At 45.8% G+C, this 18,478-nt stretch overlaps 1 protein-coding gene across 3 annotated transcripts in view; it reads right to left on the bottom strand.

Moving 5' to 3' along the window:
- Positions 1–18,478, bottom strand: part of dpp6a (dipeptidyl-peptidase 6a) — a 1,922,242-nt gene that overhangs the window by 23,576 nt on the left and 1,880,188 nt on the right. For all 3 annotated transcript variants that reach the window (XM_072508192.1, XM_072508190.1, XM_072508191.1), the window contains exons 19-21: positions 12,165–12,234; positions 6,387–6,581; positions 1,188–1,242 (exon numbers count right to left, since the gene is read on the bottom strand). In XM_072508192.1, coding sequence (XP_072364293.1) covers positions 1,188–1,242; positions 6,387–6,581; positions 12,165–12,234 — 320 coding nt within the window. The remainder of the gene's footprint in view (positions 1–1,187; positions 1,243–6,386; positions 6,582–12,164; positions 12,235–18,478) is intronic.

Raw genomic sequence — 18,478 nt, 5'->3', positions numbered from 1 at the left:
GTTGGCAAATGGAATGTGAGAGAATTGTGAGAATGTTCATTTTGGAAGGGAGAACAAAAGATTGTTTAAATGGAGAAAGGCTGCAGAAAGCTGCAACACAAAGGGACTTGGGTGTAGTTATGCACGAAACACAGAAAGCTAGCGCACAGTTGCAATAGGTAATCAGGAAGGTTATTGGAATGTTGGCCCTTATTTCAAGAGGGTTGGACTATAAGTCGGGAAGTCTTGCTGCAATTGTACAAGATACTGGTGAGACCACATCTGGAGTACTAGGAGCAGTTTTGGACCCCTTATTTAAGGAAAGATTAGGATTCTCTGTTCCTGCCAGCAGCTTACTCCTGCCTATAGGTTCCCAGCGACATGGGGTGGCTTCAATAGGCAATCCTATTGACAAGCTGCTGGAATAGAGAATCCCGCTGCCAGCGAATGGCGCACTGTCGAGAAACACACATCTGGGGCACCGGAGAATCCAGCCTAATGGAGACGATTCAGAGAAAGTTCCTGAGGGTGATCCCCGGTATGGAGGAATTATCTAATGAGCAAAGATAACAGGTTGTGACTCTACTCATTGGAATTTAGAAGAATGTGAGGTAATCTCATTGAAACATAAAGGATTCTTCAGGAGCTTGACAGTGTAAATGCTGAGAAGATGTTTCCCCTCGTTGGAGAGTCTAGGACCAGAGGGCATATTCTCCGAATAAAGGGGTGTCAATGTTAGACTGAGATAAGGAGGAATGTCTTCCCTGAGGGTTATGAGTCTGTGGAACTCCTTTCCACAGAGAGCTGTGGGTCCAGAGTTCTTGTGAATATTTAAGGCTGAGATAGACAGATTCTTGATCAGTAAGGGAATCAAGGGTTACGGGGAAAGGACAGGAAAATGGGCACGAGGAATGCCGGATCAGCCATGATATTTATTAAATGGCGGAATAGGCCGGAGTGGCCGAACAGCCTACTTCTGTTCTATTTCTTAAGGTCATAGCATACAGCAGCAAATTTTGGGCTGGCTGCCTGACTCGCAGCAACCTCAGGGAGGGTGGGTGGGATGGCGAGGGTTGGGTGGGGAGTGGAGGACACGGCCAGGTGTGGTGTAGAGCAAGAAGAAAATCCTTTCTCCTCCTGGATCCACATCAAAATTAAAAGAAAAACACAAATATTATTTAAAAGCTTCGGATGAAATAAAACATTACCTCTCCAAACACACCAATTCTGCTCTGGTCAATGTACTCTTCCTTAAAGAGGCTCCTGAAATGGAAGAGCACAACAGATAGCATTCAGAAGTGTAAAGCAACAGTTTTATTTTCTCAAATGTTATTGTAAACAGAAAATTACTTTTAGAGATGTATGATGTCAATCATGCACTGTTTTGAAACGGTGAAGTGCTTTAAATAACAGTGGCACAAGAAAGCCCACCAGTAAGACAATGGAAGAAACTTAATGGGTTCAATACAAAAGTTTAAAAAATTAAATGGAGAAAATAATGGGACTTAACTTGGAGAAATTTTCACCCTAAGGATATCGAAAGAAATAGTTCAGGAAATCACAGATAGCCATAATCTAGGGCTGGTTTAGTTCAGTGGGCTAGGCGGCTTGTTTGTGATGCAGAACATTGCCAGCAGCGTGGGTTCAATTCCCGTACCAGCTTACCCGAACAGGCGCCGGAATGTGGCGACGAGGGGCTTTCACAGTAACTTCATACTTGTGACAATAAAAAGTTATTATTATTAATATTATTAATCTTCCAAAGCTCACTTTAGAAGTTGTGTCCTTGGATTTAAACAATTCTATTACAGAATCAGAAAATAGTTATAGTACAGGAGGAGGCCTGTCATGTCTGTGCAGGCTCTCTCAAGGTGCAATTTACCTCGTGTCCCTCCCTTGCCTTCTCCCTGTAGCCTGTATGTTCTTCCTCTTTAGAAAATAATCCAATTCCTTCGATTGAATCTGCTTTCACAACACTTTTCAGGCAGCACGCTCCAGATCCTAAACACTCACCTTGTGAAAAGGTTATTCCTCATGTCATCATTGCTTCTTTTACTACTGACCTTAAAACTGTGTCCTCTGGTTCTCGATACTTTCACCAAATGAGAACAGTTTGTCCCTACCTACTGTGTCCAAACCCAGCATGATTTTGAGCGTCTCCATCAAATCTCCTCTAGCACATGGCACAGTGGTTAACACTGTTGCATCACAGCGCCAGTTACCCGGGTTCAATTCCAACCTTGGGTGACTGCCTTTGTGGAGCTCACACGCGTCTGTATGGGTCTCCTCTGGGTGCTCCGTTTTCCTTCCACAGTCTAAAGAGATACAGTTTAGGTGGATTGGCCATGCTAAATTGCCGCTTAGTGTCCAAAGATGTGCACTTAGGTGGGGTTAGTGGTTATTGGGATAGGGCGGGGGAGTGGGCCTAGGTAGGGGGCTCTTTCGGAAGGTCGGTGCAGACTGGATGGGCCAAATTGCCTCCTTCTGCACTGTAGGGATTCTGTGGCTTCTTCTCCTCTCCAAGGAAAAAGCCAGCTTCTCCAGTCTGAAGTAAATGATGTCCCACATTCCTGGAACCATTCTCATGATTCCTTTTCTCTCTAATGACATTAATGACTGAAATGGAAGTTGTTGTTGTGGTGAAAGTGGTACACAATTGATTTTGCACCCAATGTATGAAAGAACCACAGAAGGATAACTGACATCTTGGCCATGTCTTTAAATGTGACCTACATTACATCCAAAACAGAGGGATAGCAGGACATCCTGTTATTGTACAAGAATAGGACAAGGTGTAATGCAAGTGTAATGATCAAGGTGGAGACCAGTAACATTTTCAATGTTTCTTTTTAAGAACCTGAAAATCCAGATATTTGTTTAAAGAATGAGACCATAAGGTTCACTGATTGAGCTAAATTATTTTCTTCTTCTCCTTCAGTTCTCTGCCCAAAGGCACATCTGGCCCACCGCTCAATAACCTACTTACCCTTGACCTCACCAATCGGCCACAGATGCATTTGTCCATGGCAGTATTGGTAGGAGTGACCACTGCACAGTCTTTGCGAAAATGAAGTTCAATCTTCAAATTGGTGATACCTTCCGTCGTGTTGTGTGGCACTACCTCCATGCAAAGTGAGAAAGGTTTTGAACAGATCTAGAAACTCAAAATCGGGGATCCATAAAGTGCTGTGGGCCATCAGCAGAATTGTACTCAACCACAACCTGTAACCTCATGGCTCGGCTCATTCTCCACTCTGCTATCACCATCAAACAGGGAGATTGACCCAGGTTCAATGAACGGTGCATATATCCCCATCCTCAATGATGGAGGAGCCCAGCATATGTGAAAAAGATAAGGCTGAAGCATTTGCAACCAGCGTCAGCCAGAAGTGCCGAGTGGATGATGCATCTCCTCATCCTCCTGTGGTCCTCAGCATCACACATGCCAGCTTTCGGCCAATTCGATTCACTCCACATGATATCATGGAATGGCTGAATGCACTATATGCTGGAAAGGCTTTGAGCAAGATAAATCCAACCCAGACAATTACTGCCCCATCAGTCTACTCCCGATCATCAGCAAAGTGATGGAAGGTGTCTTTGACAGTGCCATCAAGCGCCACTTACTAACCTGCTCACTAACACCAAGTTTGGGTTCTGCCAGAGCCACTCAGCTCCTGACCACATTACAGCCTTGATCCAAAAACATGGTCAGAAGGGTTGAAGTCATGTGGTAAGGTGAGAGTGATTGCTCTTGACATCAAGGCAGCATTTGATCGAGAGTAGCAGCAAGGCGCCCTAGCAAAACTGAAGCTAATGGGTTGGAGTCATGCCTAGTACAAAGGAAGATGGTTGTGGTTGTTGGAGGTCAATCACCGTAGCCCCGGAATCACAGTGCAGGAATTGGTCAGGAGACCCAACTATCTTCAGCTGCTTGATCAATGATCTTCCCTCCATCGTAAGGTCAGAAATGGGAATGTTCGCTGATGATTGCACGATGTTCAGCACCATTCACGACTCCTCAGATACTGAAGCAGTCCATGTCCAAATGCAGCAATACCTGGGTACTATTAATATTTGGGCTAATAAATGGCAAGTAACTATTCACACCACACAGGTGCCAGGCAATGACCATCTTCAGCAAGAGGGGATCTAACTGTCTCCCATTGACATTCAAGGACATTACCATTGCTCAATTCCCCAGGATCAACAATATGGGTGTTACCATTGACCAAAATCGTAACTGGGGGAGCCGTATAAATACTGTGGCTACAAGGCCAAGTCAGAAGCTGGGAATTCTGTGGCAAGTAACTCATCCCCTGCACCTCCCCCCCCCCCCCTCCCCACCCCCCCAACCCCCAACCCCCCAAAGTCTGTCCACTACCTACAAGACAAAAGTCAAGAGCGGGATGAATACTCCCACTTGGCTGAATGATTGTAGATGCTTCAGCACTGAAGAAGCTTGACACCATCCAGGACAAAGTAGCCAGCTTCATTGGCACCCCAGCCACCACCATCAATATTCACATTCCCCACCACTGACGCACAGTGGCAGCATTATGTACCGTTTACGAGGAGCACTGCTGCAACTCACCAAGGTTCCTTCAACAGCGCCTTCCAAACTCATGACTTCTGCTACTTGAAGACAAGGGCATCAGGCACATGGGAACACCACCACCTGTAAAGTCCCCTCCTAGCCACACATCATTCTGATTTGGAGCTACATCGCTGTTCCTTCATTGCCGGTGGGTCAATATCCTAGAACTCCCTCACTAACAGCACTATGGGTGGACACATAACACATGGTCAGCTGCAATTCAGGAAGGCAACTCACCGCCACCATGGGCAATTGGCATGACTGTCACAGGGATTTTATTGTCAGTCATACGTACAGCATGTCCACTTCATCTGAGCTGGGCTTTGATGATTAGTGTTTTAATTCCAGATATTTCTGTTGTTTGAATAGCTCAGTGTTGGACACTTTGTTCTCCCATTTGATGCCGACAATGTTCTAAATGCATCTCATATGGAACCTGTCCAGCTGCTCAACATGTCTGTAGTAGGTAGTCCATGTCTCACATGCATATAGCAGAGTAGGTATTATTGCAGTTTTATACACAATAAGTTTTATTGTTGGTCTTAACACGATCCTGGAACAGACCCCAATATTTGCTAGTATACCAGGCATGAACCCCAATCACTTTTTTATAATTTGTAAAACTGTAAGGAAAGGATGCTTCACTCCAGGAGTGATTCCACACTCAAATAGGGATTTAGGTATATTAAAACTAACTTTATTATCAACAAGGTATTAAATTACCTTCAACAGTACAGAAATATAGCTTACAATTACCAGGTAAACAATGCTTAACAATAAATGTTTCCATCACATATATGGCCAAATGCTGAGCTTGCTTTGGAAATTGTATTTGCCACCTGGCTGTCAACATGGACATTTCTGGGGTCGGAGCTCCTGAGATAGGTGAGGTATCTATAGTCTTCAGGGTCATGGGTTCAGGGTAGATATAGTAGGTGGGGTACAGTCAGATTTGAGCAGTAATGGTTTGGAGTATCTCTGTCTTCCTGATGATTAGATTCAAATCCATGCTGATAGCATGACATGGATAATTTCTAAACAGCCCTGAAGACTGTGTGTGGTCCTCCTCACGTGAGGACTCAACTGTTCTCAATGCTGACAGGGAACCTCTCCTGGTGGACAGGACAGTCATTGAGATCACCCGCCTGAGTACTTTAGGAGCATACTTAATCGGAAATCCACTCGGCAAGCTTCCAGACTGGCCCAAATGTGAAAACCTGGACAACAAATCCTCTGTCAAGGAGGCTGACAAAGCTATCAGGTCCCTACCCTCAAGGAAAGCTCCAGGTCAGATGAGATTCCAGAAGGTTTACATCTCTGTGGGGCACCTGGCTAGCCAGCACTCCCAGGAGACGGGCAGCACAGTAGCACAGTGGTTAGCACTGTGGCTTCACAGCGCCGGGGTCCCAGGTTCGATTCCCCGCTGGGTCACTGTCTGTGCGGAGTCTGCACGTTCTCCACGTGTGTGCGTGGGTTTCCTCCGGGTGCTCCGATTTCCTCCCACAGCCCAAAGATGTACAGGTCAGGTGGACTGGACATGCTAAATTGTCCATAGTGTCAAAACAAAAGGTTAGGAGGGGTTATTGGGTTACAGGGTAGGGTGGAAGTGAGGGCTTGAAGTGGGTCGGTGCAGACTCGATGGGCTGAATGGTCTCCTTCTGCACTGTATGTTCTATGTTCTATGAGATAATAACAAAATCAGTGAGCTTTCAATGAGCCAAATGAGAGGAGCACCTTTTCTACAAATTGTTATTTATTCAAAAACGTGTCAGAGGTGGGCCGATGACATTTAACATCAAACGACACTTACTTCAAGGCATCCGTTTGATCCTTTACTTCCACTGTCCCCAGGTTTTTCTTTATTTCATACAGAAGTTTAGTGCCTTGGAAACCACTACCACGACCATCAAACTTGACCACAATGGTGTTGAATGAACTGACAAGTACAGTTGTCCAATCGACTTGGAATTGTTCTGTGACGATCTGACTCCCAGGACTATCAGCACTGCAAGAGAAAAACAGATTCATTCATCAGGTGAGGGGATTATTTTTATGCAATGAGTTGTTAGAATCCAGACGATACCATTTGAAAGAATGAGAAGGTATTGAAAGTAACTTTAACCTTAAGTTTTTAAAGTCAATTACTCAGTAAGGAAACATTAGAGAAAAATAACATGGCAGAGGGACTATTTTCTTGAAATTCATTCCTCCATGGGGTGTGGCTGTAACTGACTAGGCCAATATTTATTGCGTCTCCTAATTACACTTGAGCAGATGGTGGTGAGCTGTCTTCTTGAACCACTGCAGTCGATGTGGTGTAGGTACACCCACAGTGCTGTTAGGGAGGGAGTTCCAGGGTTTTGACCCAGTGACAGTGAAGGAACTGCGATATATTTCCAAGTCGGAATGGTGTAAAACTTATCAAATTCTAATAGGATTATACAGGGTATATTCAGAAAGAATGTTCCCGATGGTGGAGGAAAGAATAAAGAACAATACAGCAAAGGAACAGGCCCTTCAGCCCTCCAAGTCTGTACTGGTCATGATACCAACCTTGGCCAAAACCCTCTGCACTTCCTTGTGCTGCATCCCTATATACCCATTCTGTTCATGTATTTGTCAAGCTGCCTTTTGAAAGAACTGAATCCAGAACTAGGGTCATTGTTTGAGGATAAGGGGTAAACCTTTTAGGACTGATGTGAGGAGACATTTCTTCATCCAGAGAGTGGTGAATCTGTGGAATTCACTAGTGCAGAAAGTAGTTGAGGCCAAAACGTTGTGTGATTTCAAGAAGGAATTAAGTCTAGCTCTTGGGGCTAAAGGGATCAAGGGATATGGGGGAAAGCGGAATCTACCCTTCTAGATGGTAGAGGTCATGTATTTGGAAGGTATTAGTTGAGGAGTCTTGGTGATTCCTGCAATGCATCTTATAGATGGTTATGTATACACTGCTGTCACTGGATGGAGTGAAAGATGAAGGTGGTGGATGGGGTGCCAATCAAGAGAGCTGTTTTGTCCGGTGGCGTACAAGCTTTGCGAAGTCAGGAGGTGGGTTACTGGCCGTAGAATCCCCAGATTCCGACCTGCTCTTGAAGCTTTCATATTTATATGGCTAGTCCAGTTCAGGTTCTGTTATTGCTAACCCCAGGATGTCAATAGTGGGCGATTCAGTGATGGGAATGCCTTTTATTGGCAAGTGGAGATGGTTAGATTCTCTCTTATTGGAGATGATCATTGTCTGGGCACTTGTGAGACGCGAATGTCACTTGCCACTTATCGCCCAAGCCAGAATATTGCCGAGGTCTTGCTGTATTTGGACAGGACCTTGCTCTGAGGAACTCCTGCAGTGATGTGCTGGAACTGAAATGATTGATCTCAAACAACTACAACCATCTTCCTTTGTGCCAGGTATGACTCCAACCAGTGGAGAGTTTCCCCCCTGATTCCCATTGACTCCAGTTTTGCTACGGCTTCTTGATGCCACATTCGGTCACGTGTTGCCTCGATATCAAGGGTAGTCACTCTCACCTCACCTCTGGAGTTCAGCTCTTTTGACCATGTTTGGACCAAGGCTGTAATGAGATCGGGAGCTAAAGTGGTCCTCGTGGAACACGAACTGTGTGCCAGTGAGCAGGCTATTGCTAATCAAGTGCTGCTCGATAGCACTGTCAATGCCACTTATCATCACTTTACTGATATTCAAGAGTAGACTGATGAAGCGGTAATTGCCAGATTGGATTTGTGGACAGGAGATACCTGGGCAATTTTCCACATTGCCGGGTAGATGCCAGTGTTGTAGCTGCACTGGAACAGCAAGTTCTGGAGAACAAGCCTTCAGTACTATTGCTGGAATATTGTCAGAGTCCATAGACATTTCAGTGCTTTCTGTTGCTTCTTGACATCGCATGGACTGAATGGAATTGGCTGACGACTGATGTCTGTGATGCTGGGGACCTCTGGAGGATAAAGAGTTGGATCATCCACTCAGCACTTCTGGCAGAACATGGTTGCAAATACTTCAGCCGTCATTTGCACAGTTATGCTGGCCTCCTCCATTATTGAGAATGGGGCTAGTTTTGGAGCATCACTCTTCTGTGAGTTGTTTAATTGTCCACCACCATTTACGGTGAGATGTAGCAGAACTGCAGAGCTGAGATCTCATCCGTTTGCTGAGCAATCACTTATCTTTGTCTATTACTGCTGCTTATGCTGTTTGGCCCACAATTAGTCCTGTGTTGTAGCTTCAGTAGATTGACGCCTCATTTTTAGGTGTACCATTCTGCACTCCTCATTGAACTAGGGTTGACCCCCTGCCTTGGTGATAATGGTAGATTGGGGATATGCCAGGCCGTTGGGTTACAGATTGTGGCTGAGTACAATTCTGCTGCAGCTGATGGCCCACACCGCTTCTTGGTTGCCCAGTCTTGAGTGGCTGGATCTGTTCGAAGTCTATCCCATTTAGCACAATGGTAGTGCCATAAACACAATGGCGAGTATCCTGAATGTGAAGAAAAGACTTTGCCTCCACAAGGACTGTTTAATGGTCACTCCTAACGATAAAGTCATGGACAGATGCATCTGTAGCGGCCAGGTTAGTGAAGATGAAGTCAAGTATTTTTTGCCCTCTTGTTGATTTCTTCACCACCTGCTGCAGACATAGTCCTGCACTTATGTTCTCTAGGACTCGGTCAGTAGTGGTGCGATTGAAATGAAATTAAATGAAAATCGCTTATTGTCACAAGTAGGCTTCAAATGAAGTTACTGTGAAAAGCCCCTAGTCACCACATTCCGGTGCCATCCTTGGTGATGGCCATTGAAGTGCCTCACCCAGACTACATTCTGTGACCCTGCTGCCCTCAGTGCTTCCTCTAAGTGGTGTCCAACATGGAGAAGTATTGATTCATCAGCTGATGGTGGTTTCCAGTTGGGGAACACTTCAGCAGTCAAGGGCATTCAGCTTCTGATCTCTGGGTAAGCGTTCTCCAAGGCGGCCTTCAGGACGCGCGACAACGCTGAATCGGCAAGCAAAAATTTATAGCCATGTTCCGCACACATGAGTGCGGCCTCAACCGGGACCTGGGATTCATGTCGCATTACATTCATCCCCCACCATCTGGCCTGCGAAATCCTACCAACTGTCCTGACTTGAGACAATTCACACCTCTTTAACCTGGGATTACGCCTCTCTCTGGATCTGTAAAGAGTTAATTAACTGCAAATGCTCGCATTCTAAGCATTGTCTTGCATCTTTGAATTTGTCTATATATACGTTTCTGGAACATACCTCTTCATTCACCTGAGGAAGGAGCAGTGCTCCGAAAGCTAGTGTTTGAAACAAACCTGTTGGACTTTAACCTGGTGTTGTAAGACTTCTTACTGTAAAAAGAGTGCAGAAGAGATTTACGAGGATGCTACCAGGACTTGATGGTCTAAGTTATAAGGAGAGGCTGGATAGGCTGGGACTTTTTTTCCTGGAGCGTAGAAGTCTTAGGGGTGTTCTTATAGAGGTCTACAAAATAATGAGGAGCATAGGTAAAGTAGATAGCTGACACTTTTTCCCGAAGGTAGTGGAGTCTAGAACTAGAGGGCATAGGTTTAAGGTGCGAAGGGAGAGATACAAAAGAGACCAGAGGGGAATTTTTTTCACACAGAGGGTGGTGAGCATCTGTAACGAGCTGCCAGAGGCAGTGGTAGAGGCGGGTACAATGTTTTCCTTTAAAAAGCAGTTATACAGTTACACGGGCAGGGTGGGTATAGAGGGATATGGGCCAAATGTGGGCAAGTGGGACTAGCTTAGTGATAGAAACTGGACGGCATGGACAAGCTGGGCCGAAGGGCTTGTTTCTGTGCTGTCAACATCTGTGACTCTATGATGTGAGAATTTTTTTCCCCCGCGCAGTGAGTGGTTTCGGTCTGGAATGCACTGCCTGGAAGTCTGGTGGAGGTGGGTTGAATCGAGGATATTAGACGATTATTTGAATAGAAACAATGTGCAGGGACACGGGGAAAAGACAAGGGAATGGCACTAAGTTGTGATGTTCGTTTGGAGAGCCAGTGCAGACACGATGGCGTAACAAATAACATGTAGGCCAGGCCAGCTTTCCTTTCCTAACGGGCAGTAATGAACCAGATGGGTTTGAACAGCACTGGTTTCATCATCATCATTGGACATTTAATCCCATATTTCTAATTAATTCAAATTTGCCGTGATGGGATTCAAACCCAGGTTTTTAGAGCATTACCCTGGGTCTCTGGATTGACAATACCAGTGACAATACCACTTCACCACTCCCATCTTCAGTCGCTTTATCAATGACCTTCATTCCATCATAAGGACAGAAGTGGGGATGTTCACTGATGATTGCACAAGTTCAGGACCATTCACGACTCCTCAGATACTGAAGCAGTCCATGTCCAAATGCAGCTTGGGCTGAGAAGTGGCAAATAACATTCACCCACACAAGTGCCAGGCAATGACCACCACAACAAGGGAGGATCTAACCGCCGCCCCTTAACATTCAATGGCATGGCCATCACCGAATCCTCCACTATCATCATACTGGTGTTTATCATTGACCAGAAACAGAACTGGACCAGCCATATAAATAATATGACTACAAGAGCAGGTCAGAGGCCAGGAATCCTGCAACCAGAAACTCATGTCCTGACCCCCAAAGCCTGTTCACCATCCACAAGGCTCAAGTCAGGAATGTGATAGAATAGTCTCTCCCTTGCTTGGATGATTGCAGCTCCAACAATACTGAAGAAGCTTGACACCTATGAGGACAAAGCAGCCCATTTGATTGCCATGCCATCGGCAAACATTCACTCCCTCCACCGCCAACGCACAGGAGCAGCAGTACCATCGACAAGATGCACTGTAGGAACTCACAAAGGTTCCTTAGGCAGCACCTTCCAAGCTCACACTCTCTACCAGAGAGAAGGACAAGGGCAGAAGACACATGGGAACACCACCACCTGGAAGTTCCCCTCCAAGTCACTCACCACCCTGACCTGGGGCCATATCGTTGTTCCTTCACTGTCGCTGTGGTTCAAGAAGTTAGCTCACCACCACCTTCTCAAGGGCAATTAGGGACGGACAACAAATGCCAGTGTTGCTAACATCCCGTGAATGATAATCAGAAAAATGTCACTCCCCCATTTAAATTAAACTGCAGAGGAATTGTAGGATGGCAAAAAGACCAGGGTCAAGAACTCGACGGAGATCATCACCTAAATCCTAGTAGTTATAAGTGACAAAATATAATAATGCTGTCGATTAATCATTGCAAACAATCTCAGTCAATTCGTTAACATCAGACCCTGAAATGATGTGACAAGAACAAGCTCAGGGGGCGAGAACAGGAGAAATGGCCCAATGGTTGTCAATTCCTTGTGCAATTGAAATCAGGGCAGTTCAATTCAATGAGTGAGGAGCGCACTGAGCAGAAGAATGGAAGTACTTATAGCAGCAGTACCATCGACAAGATGCACTGCAGGAACTCACAAAGGTTCCTTAGGCAGCACCTTCCAAGCTCACACTCTCTACTAAGCCCCATCTCAACCATAAGTCTAAAATAATACTCACACGATAAGTAACAAAGGATATTGTGACTTATTTGAGAACGCTGCTGGCTTGATAATCTGCATTTTCAATGCTGAAAAACAGTGGTACTCATGTTAAAGGCCATGACAATCAAAGAGTAAAACATTTCACCAGCACTGCTACAGCTGCTAAATAATCCACATGTCCATCTCTTGGCATTTCAAATATTCCTGGGACATTAGTCAGGGAATGAGTCAAGGAAGACAATCGTACAATTGCTAAAAGCTATTTTCATTTTGATTAGACTGGATTAAGGTAAGTAAAGTCTACCCGTTTGACCAATCTGCCCTGCTATCTCCTGACATGGCTCACTGTCAAATATTGTTCTATAATGCTCCTACAAAGTGCCCTGGGAGTTTTTTATTCCTGTTAATTATATTAATAGATGTTGTTATTTTGTCCTGTGACTGCTGATATTTTGCATACCCCCCCCTCCCCACCCCAATTTGTTCCCATTGGCTGGAATCTCAGGATACATGCATCTGATGAAGGCCATACGGCTTATTCTACCCGAAACATTTCATCCCCCTATCCAACTGTCCAGTTGTTTCTTAAATGCTTCCAGAGATTTTGCCTCCACTCCACCTGAACCTCTAGTTTCCGTGTTGTGTGAAAAAGAAGCTCCTGCGTTTGGAGTGTCTTGGTTTTGAATTTGAGCTCCACTGCTCAGTTGCAATGGTTTGGATGAAATAATGGCAAGGATTTACTTGTCAGGAACACAGGAAATGCTGTGTGAAAAAAAAGACTCAGGCCTTCCTTCTGTCATCCTGGTAGCTGCAGTTGGAGTTGGTGAATCTATCGCATTGGTGTAGGAGAAGGATATTCAGCATAGCAAGGGGTAATGTGGAATGGGGGGGGGGGGGGTAACAGTACCACCAACATTATGATATAGAGTCACCTGACAATTAGGGAGGAGACAGTTGTGTGGAGAGACTCAAGTAGCAGTCAGCATGTACTTAGATCCTGGTCTGAGCTACACTTTGTACATATGTGGCGTGGTAGCACAGTGGTTAGCACTGTTGCTTCACAGCTCCAGGGTCCCAGGTTCGATTCCCGGCTTGGGTCACTGTCTGTGCGGAGTCTGCACGTTCTCCCCGTGTCTGTGTGGGGTTCCTCCAGGTGCTCCGGTTTACTCCCACAGTCCAAAGATGTGCAGGTTGGGTGGATTGGTCATGCTAAATTGCCCTTCGTGTCCAAAAAGGTGAGGTGGGGTTACGGGGATAGGGTGGTAGAGTGGACTTAAGTGGGGTGCTCTTTCCAGGGGCCGGTGCAGACTCGATGTGCTGAATGGCCTCCTTCTGCACCGTAAATTCTAGGATATGTAAAAGTTATGCATTACGAATAAACAAATTGTTCAACCTTGAAAGCCCCTGAACCTCTTAGTGAGACATATTGAACAAACTCTGACAACCATTTGCATTTTCTAAACCTGTTGCTAGATTTTCAAGCTCTGTGAGGTCCGCTTTATTTCTTCCTTGCAAGGCAGAAAAACGGAAAAGGGTTTTCCAGTCAAAACTCAGGGCAGGATTTTCTGCCCACACCCCCCGTGGCATGTTTTCCGGTGGTTGGCTGGCAGCGACGTCTTCCAGTCCTGCTGAAGTCAACGGCGTTCTATGTTGTTCCTACTGGTGGGAAGGACCCGAAGGTTCATCCCTCAATCTTCATCAGCCTCAAGGTACTGTCTGGGGTCACTTACATGTCCCTGTGTACAAGTGAACGGCCACCCCTTGGCAATGGATGGTCAACTCACTGGAATCATACTTTGGTGCTCCAGGTATGTTACTCGAGTGCCTGGCTTGGAATTACAGGCATGGGACGCTTGCAATGAAGGGCTGCTGACTGCCATTGAGCAACTTTGCTAATAGAGGGCAGCACGGTGGTGCAGTGGTTAGCACTGCTGTCTCACAGCGCCGAGGTCCCAGGTTCGATCCCGGCTCTGGGTCACTGTCCGTGTGGAGATTGCACATTAGAACATAGAACGTTACAGCGCAGTACAGGCCCTTCGGCCCTCGATGTTGCGCCGACCTGTGAAACCACTCTAAAGCCCATCTACACTATTCCCTTATCGTCCATATGTCTATCCAATGACCATTTGAATGCCCTTAGTGTTGGCGAGTGCACTACTGTTGCAGGCAGGGCATTCCACGCCCTTACTACTCTCTGAGTAAAGAACCTACCTCTGACATCTGTCTTATATCTACCTCCCCTCAATTTAAAGCTATGTCCCCTCGTGCGAGACATCACCATCCAAGGAAGAAGGCTCTCACTGCCCACCCTATCCAATCCTCTGATCATCTTGTATGCCTCAATTAAGTCACCTCTTAACCTTCCTCTCTCTAACGAAAACAGCCTTAAGTCCCTCAGCCTTTCCTCATAACATCTTCCCTCCATACCAGGCAACATTCTGGTAAATCTCCTCTGCACCCTTTCCAATGCTTCCACATCCTTCCTATAATGCGGCGACCAGAATTGCACGCAATACTCCAAATGCGGCCGCACCAGAGTTTTGTACAGCTTCAACATGACCTAATGGCTCTGAAACTCAATCCCTCTACCAATAAAAGCTAACACACTGTACGCTTTCTTAACAACCCTCTCAACCTGGGTGGCAACTTTCAGGGATCTATGTACATGGACACCGAGATCTCTCTGCTCATCCACACTGCCAAGAATCTTACCATTAGCCCAGTACTCAGTCTTCCTGTTATTCCTTCCAAAATTAATCACCTCACACTTTTCTGCATTAAACTCCATTTGCCACCTCTCAGCCCAGCGCTGCAGCTTATCTATGTCCCTCTGTAACTTGTAACATCCGTCCGCACTGTCCACAACTCCACCGACTTTAGTGTCATCTGCAAATTTACTCGCCCATCCTTCTACGCCCTCCTCCAGGTCATTTATAAAAATGACAAACAGCAGTGGCCCCAAACCAGATGCTTGTGGTACACCACTAGTAATGGACTCCAGTCTGAACATTTCCCATCAACCACCACCGTTAGTCTTCTTCCAGCTAGCCAATTTCTGATCCAAACTGTTAAATCACCCTGAATCCCATGCCTCCGTATTTTCTGCAGTAGCCTACCATGGGGAACTTTATCAAACGCTTTACTGAAATCCATATACACCACATCAACTGCTTTACCCTCATCCACCTGTTTGGTCACCTTCTCAAAGAACTTAATAAGGTTTGTGAGGCAACACCTACCCTTCACTAAACCGTGTTGACTATCTCTAATCAAATTATTCATTTCCAGATGATTATACATCCTATCTCTTCTAAACCTTTCCAAGATGTTGCCCACAACTGAAGTAAGGCTCACTGGTCTATAGATACCGGGGCTGTCTCTACTCACCTTCTTGAACAAGGGGACAACATTTGCTATCCTCCAGTCTTCTGGCGCTATTTCTGTAGACAAAGATGACTTAAAGATCAAAGCCAAAGGCTCTGCAATCTCCTCCCGAGCTTCCCAGAGAATCCTAGGATAAATCCCATCCGGCCCAGGGGACTTATCTATTTTCACACTTTCCAGAATTGCTAACACCTCCTCCTTATGAACCTCAAGCCCTTCTAGTCTAGTAGCCTGAATCTCAGTATTCTCCTCGACAACATTGTCTTTTTCCTGTGTGAACACTGACAAAAAATATCCATTTAGCACCTCTCCTATCTCCTCGGACTCCAAGCACAACTTCCCACTACTGTCCTTGACTGGCCCTACTCTTACCCTAGTCATTTGTTTATTCCTGACATATCTATAGAAAGCTTTCGGGTTATCCTTGATCCTACCTGCCAAAGACTTCTCATGTCCCCTCCTGGCTCTTCTTAGCTCTCTCTTTAGGTCCTTCCTAGCTAACTTGTAACTCTCGAGCGCCCTAACTGAACCTTCATGTCTCATCTTTACATAAGCCTCCTTCTTCCTCTTGACAAGTGTTTCGACTGCTTTAGTAAACCACGGTTCCCTTGCTCGACCACTTCCTCCCTGCCTGACAGGCACATACTTATAAAGGACACGCAGTAGCTGTTCCTTGAACAAGCTCCACATTTCCATTGTGCCCATTCCCTGCAGTTTTCCTCTCCATCCGATGCATCCTAAGTTTTGCCTCATTGCATCATAATTGCCTTTCCCCCAGATATAACTCTTGCCCTGCAGTATATACCTATCCCTTTCCATCACTAAAGTAAACATAATCGAATTGTGGTCACTATCACCAAAGTGCTCACCTACCTCCAAATCTAACACCTGTCCTGGTTCATTACCCAGTACCAAATCCAATATGGCCTCGCCTCTCGTTGGCCTGTCTACATACTGTGTCAGGAAACCCTCCTGCACACATTGGACAAAAACGGACCCATCTAAATTTCTCGAACTATAACATTTCCAGTCAATATTTGGAAAGTTAAAGTCCCCCATAACAACTACCCTGTTGCTTTCGCTCCTATCCAGAATCATCTTTGCAATCCTTTCCTCTACATCTCTGGAACTTTTCGGAGGCCTATAGAAACCCCCTAACAGGGTGACCTCCCCTTTCCTGTTTCTAACCTCAGCCCACAATACCTCAGTAGACAGGTCCTCATCAAACGTCCTTTCTGCCACCGTAATACTGTCCTTGACTAACAATGCCACCCCTCCCCCTCTTTTACCACCTTCCCTGCGCTTACTGAAGTATCTAAACCCCGGCACCTGCAACAACCATTCCTGTCCCTGCTCTATCCATGTCTCCGAAATGGCCACAACATCGAATTCCCAGTTACCAACCCATGCCGCAAGTTCACCCACCTTATTCCAGATGCTCCTGGCATTGAAGAAGACACACTTTAAACCACCTTCTTGCCTGCCGGTATACTCCTGCAGCTTTGAAACCTTACTCATGACCTCACTACTCTCAACCTCCTGTATACTGGAGCTACAATTCAGGTTCCCAAGCCCTGCTGAACTAGTTTAAACCCTCCCGAAGAGTATTAGCAAATTCCCCCCCCCAGGATATTTGTACCCCTCTGGTCCAGGTGTAGACCATCCCATTTGTAGAGGTCCCACCGACCCCAGAATGAGCCCTAATTATCCAGAAATCTGAAACCCTCCCTCCTGCACCATCCCTGTAGCCATTCTCCCTGTGTTTGCGTGGGTTTCGCCCCCACAACTCAAAGATGTGCAGGGTAGGCAGATTGGCCATGCTAAATTGCCCCTTAATTAGAAAAAATGAATTGGGTACTCTGAATTTAAAAAAAACTTTGCTAATATGGAAGTGAGAAAACCAAGCAGTGGGGTTGTGAGGGTTGCCAATGTGCAGCAGGATCATGAGAATCTCTTAGCAGCTGGCTCCTGCAAGACATGAACATCTAACAGTGTTTTTCAAACTTGTTTTCCCGGGACTCACTTTTACCAACTGGCCGACCTTTGGGACTCAAGCATGCCGACAATTGCGACCCACACGGGCCGACCTTCGTGACACACGCCACGTTTGCTTAATGCGAAAGGGGAGCCTGCTTGGTCCTCACAATCTCACTGCAATCAGGTTTACAGGAGGAGAGGGCAATGTGCATTTCAGGTGCAGAGTTCAGCCAGTTCCTTCGAGCCATCTTCATCTATGTGAGAATGGAAAATCTCACCTCGCACATATAGGTCATTGTGAAGGACAATAGCAACACAATGCTTGTTTTAGGAGCACTGGGAGATGCTATTCCAGAATGCTGACAGCCTCATGGACTTTTGGTGTGTTTTCAATGCGCTGTCGCAGGTCAGGTACAGCAGCTTAGGCTTTTCATTTGGAGTCAGCTGTGAGTTAATAACTGACTCTGGAGTCTCAATCTCAAAAGGAATTTTTCACCCACCACTTCTTTTTTCAAAATCCAAAACTGAACTCATTTGTCAGTACTTCCCTGCATATAACACACATAGGCTTTGCATCTGATTTGCATTCGCACAATTGACAAAATCATACCTCAGGCTGTTAACCAGAGGCCCTGGAGCACTGGACTGAGTTGACATTAGCCCTTCTCTGCTCTGTCCTGCTGTGGACTCTCCTGCCAAGCTCTCTCCCGCAGATTCAGGTGTGAGATCCTGGCCTGTAAGTGCACTGTTTATTTGTGTCTCTGGCTATCTCTTCCTTGGAACAAAATGATCCATCTTCACAATCCTCCTGTCTTGCTTGCAAGTAGCTCGAAAATGATAAAAGTTCCACTTTGTGATTTTGCACCAAAAGCACGTACACACAGGGTTGACCTCAAGTGTACATAGATCATAGATCATAGAATTTACAGTGCAGAAGGAGGCCATTCGGCCCATCGAGTCTGCACCGAG

This window comes from Scyliorhinus torazame, chromosome 6 (assembly GCF_047496885.1).
Source record: "Scyliorhinus torazame isolate Kashiwa2021f chromosome 6, sScyTor2.1, whole genome shotgun sequence".
NCBI lineage: Eukaryota > Metazoa > Chordata > Chondrichthyes > Carcharhiniformes > Scyliorhinidae > Scyliorhinus > Scyliorhinus torazame.
This window is presented reverse-complemented; position numbering and strand designations above follow the sequence as displayed.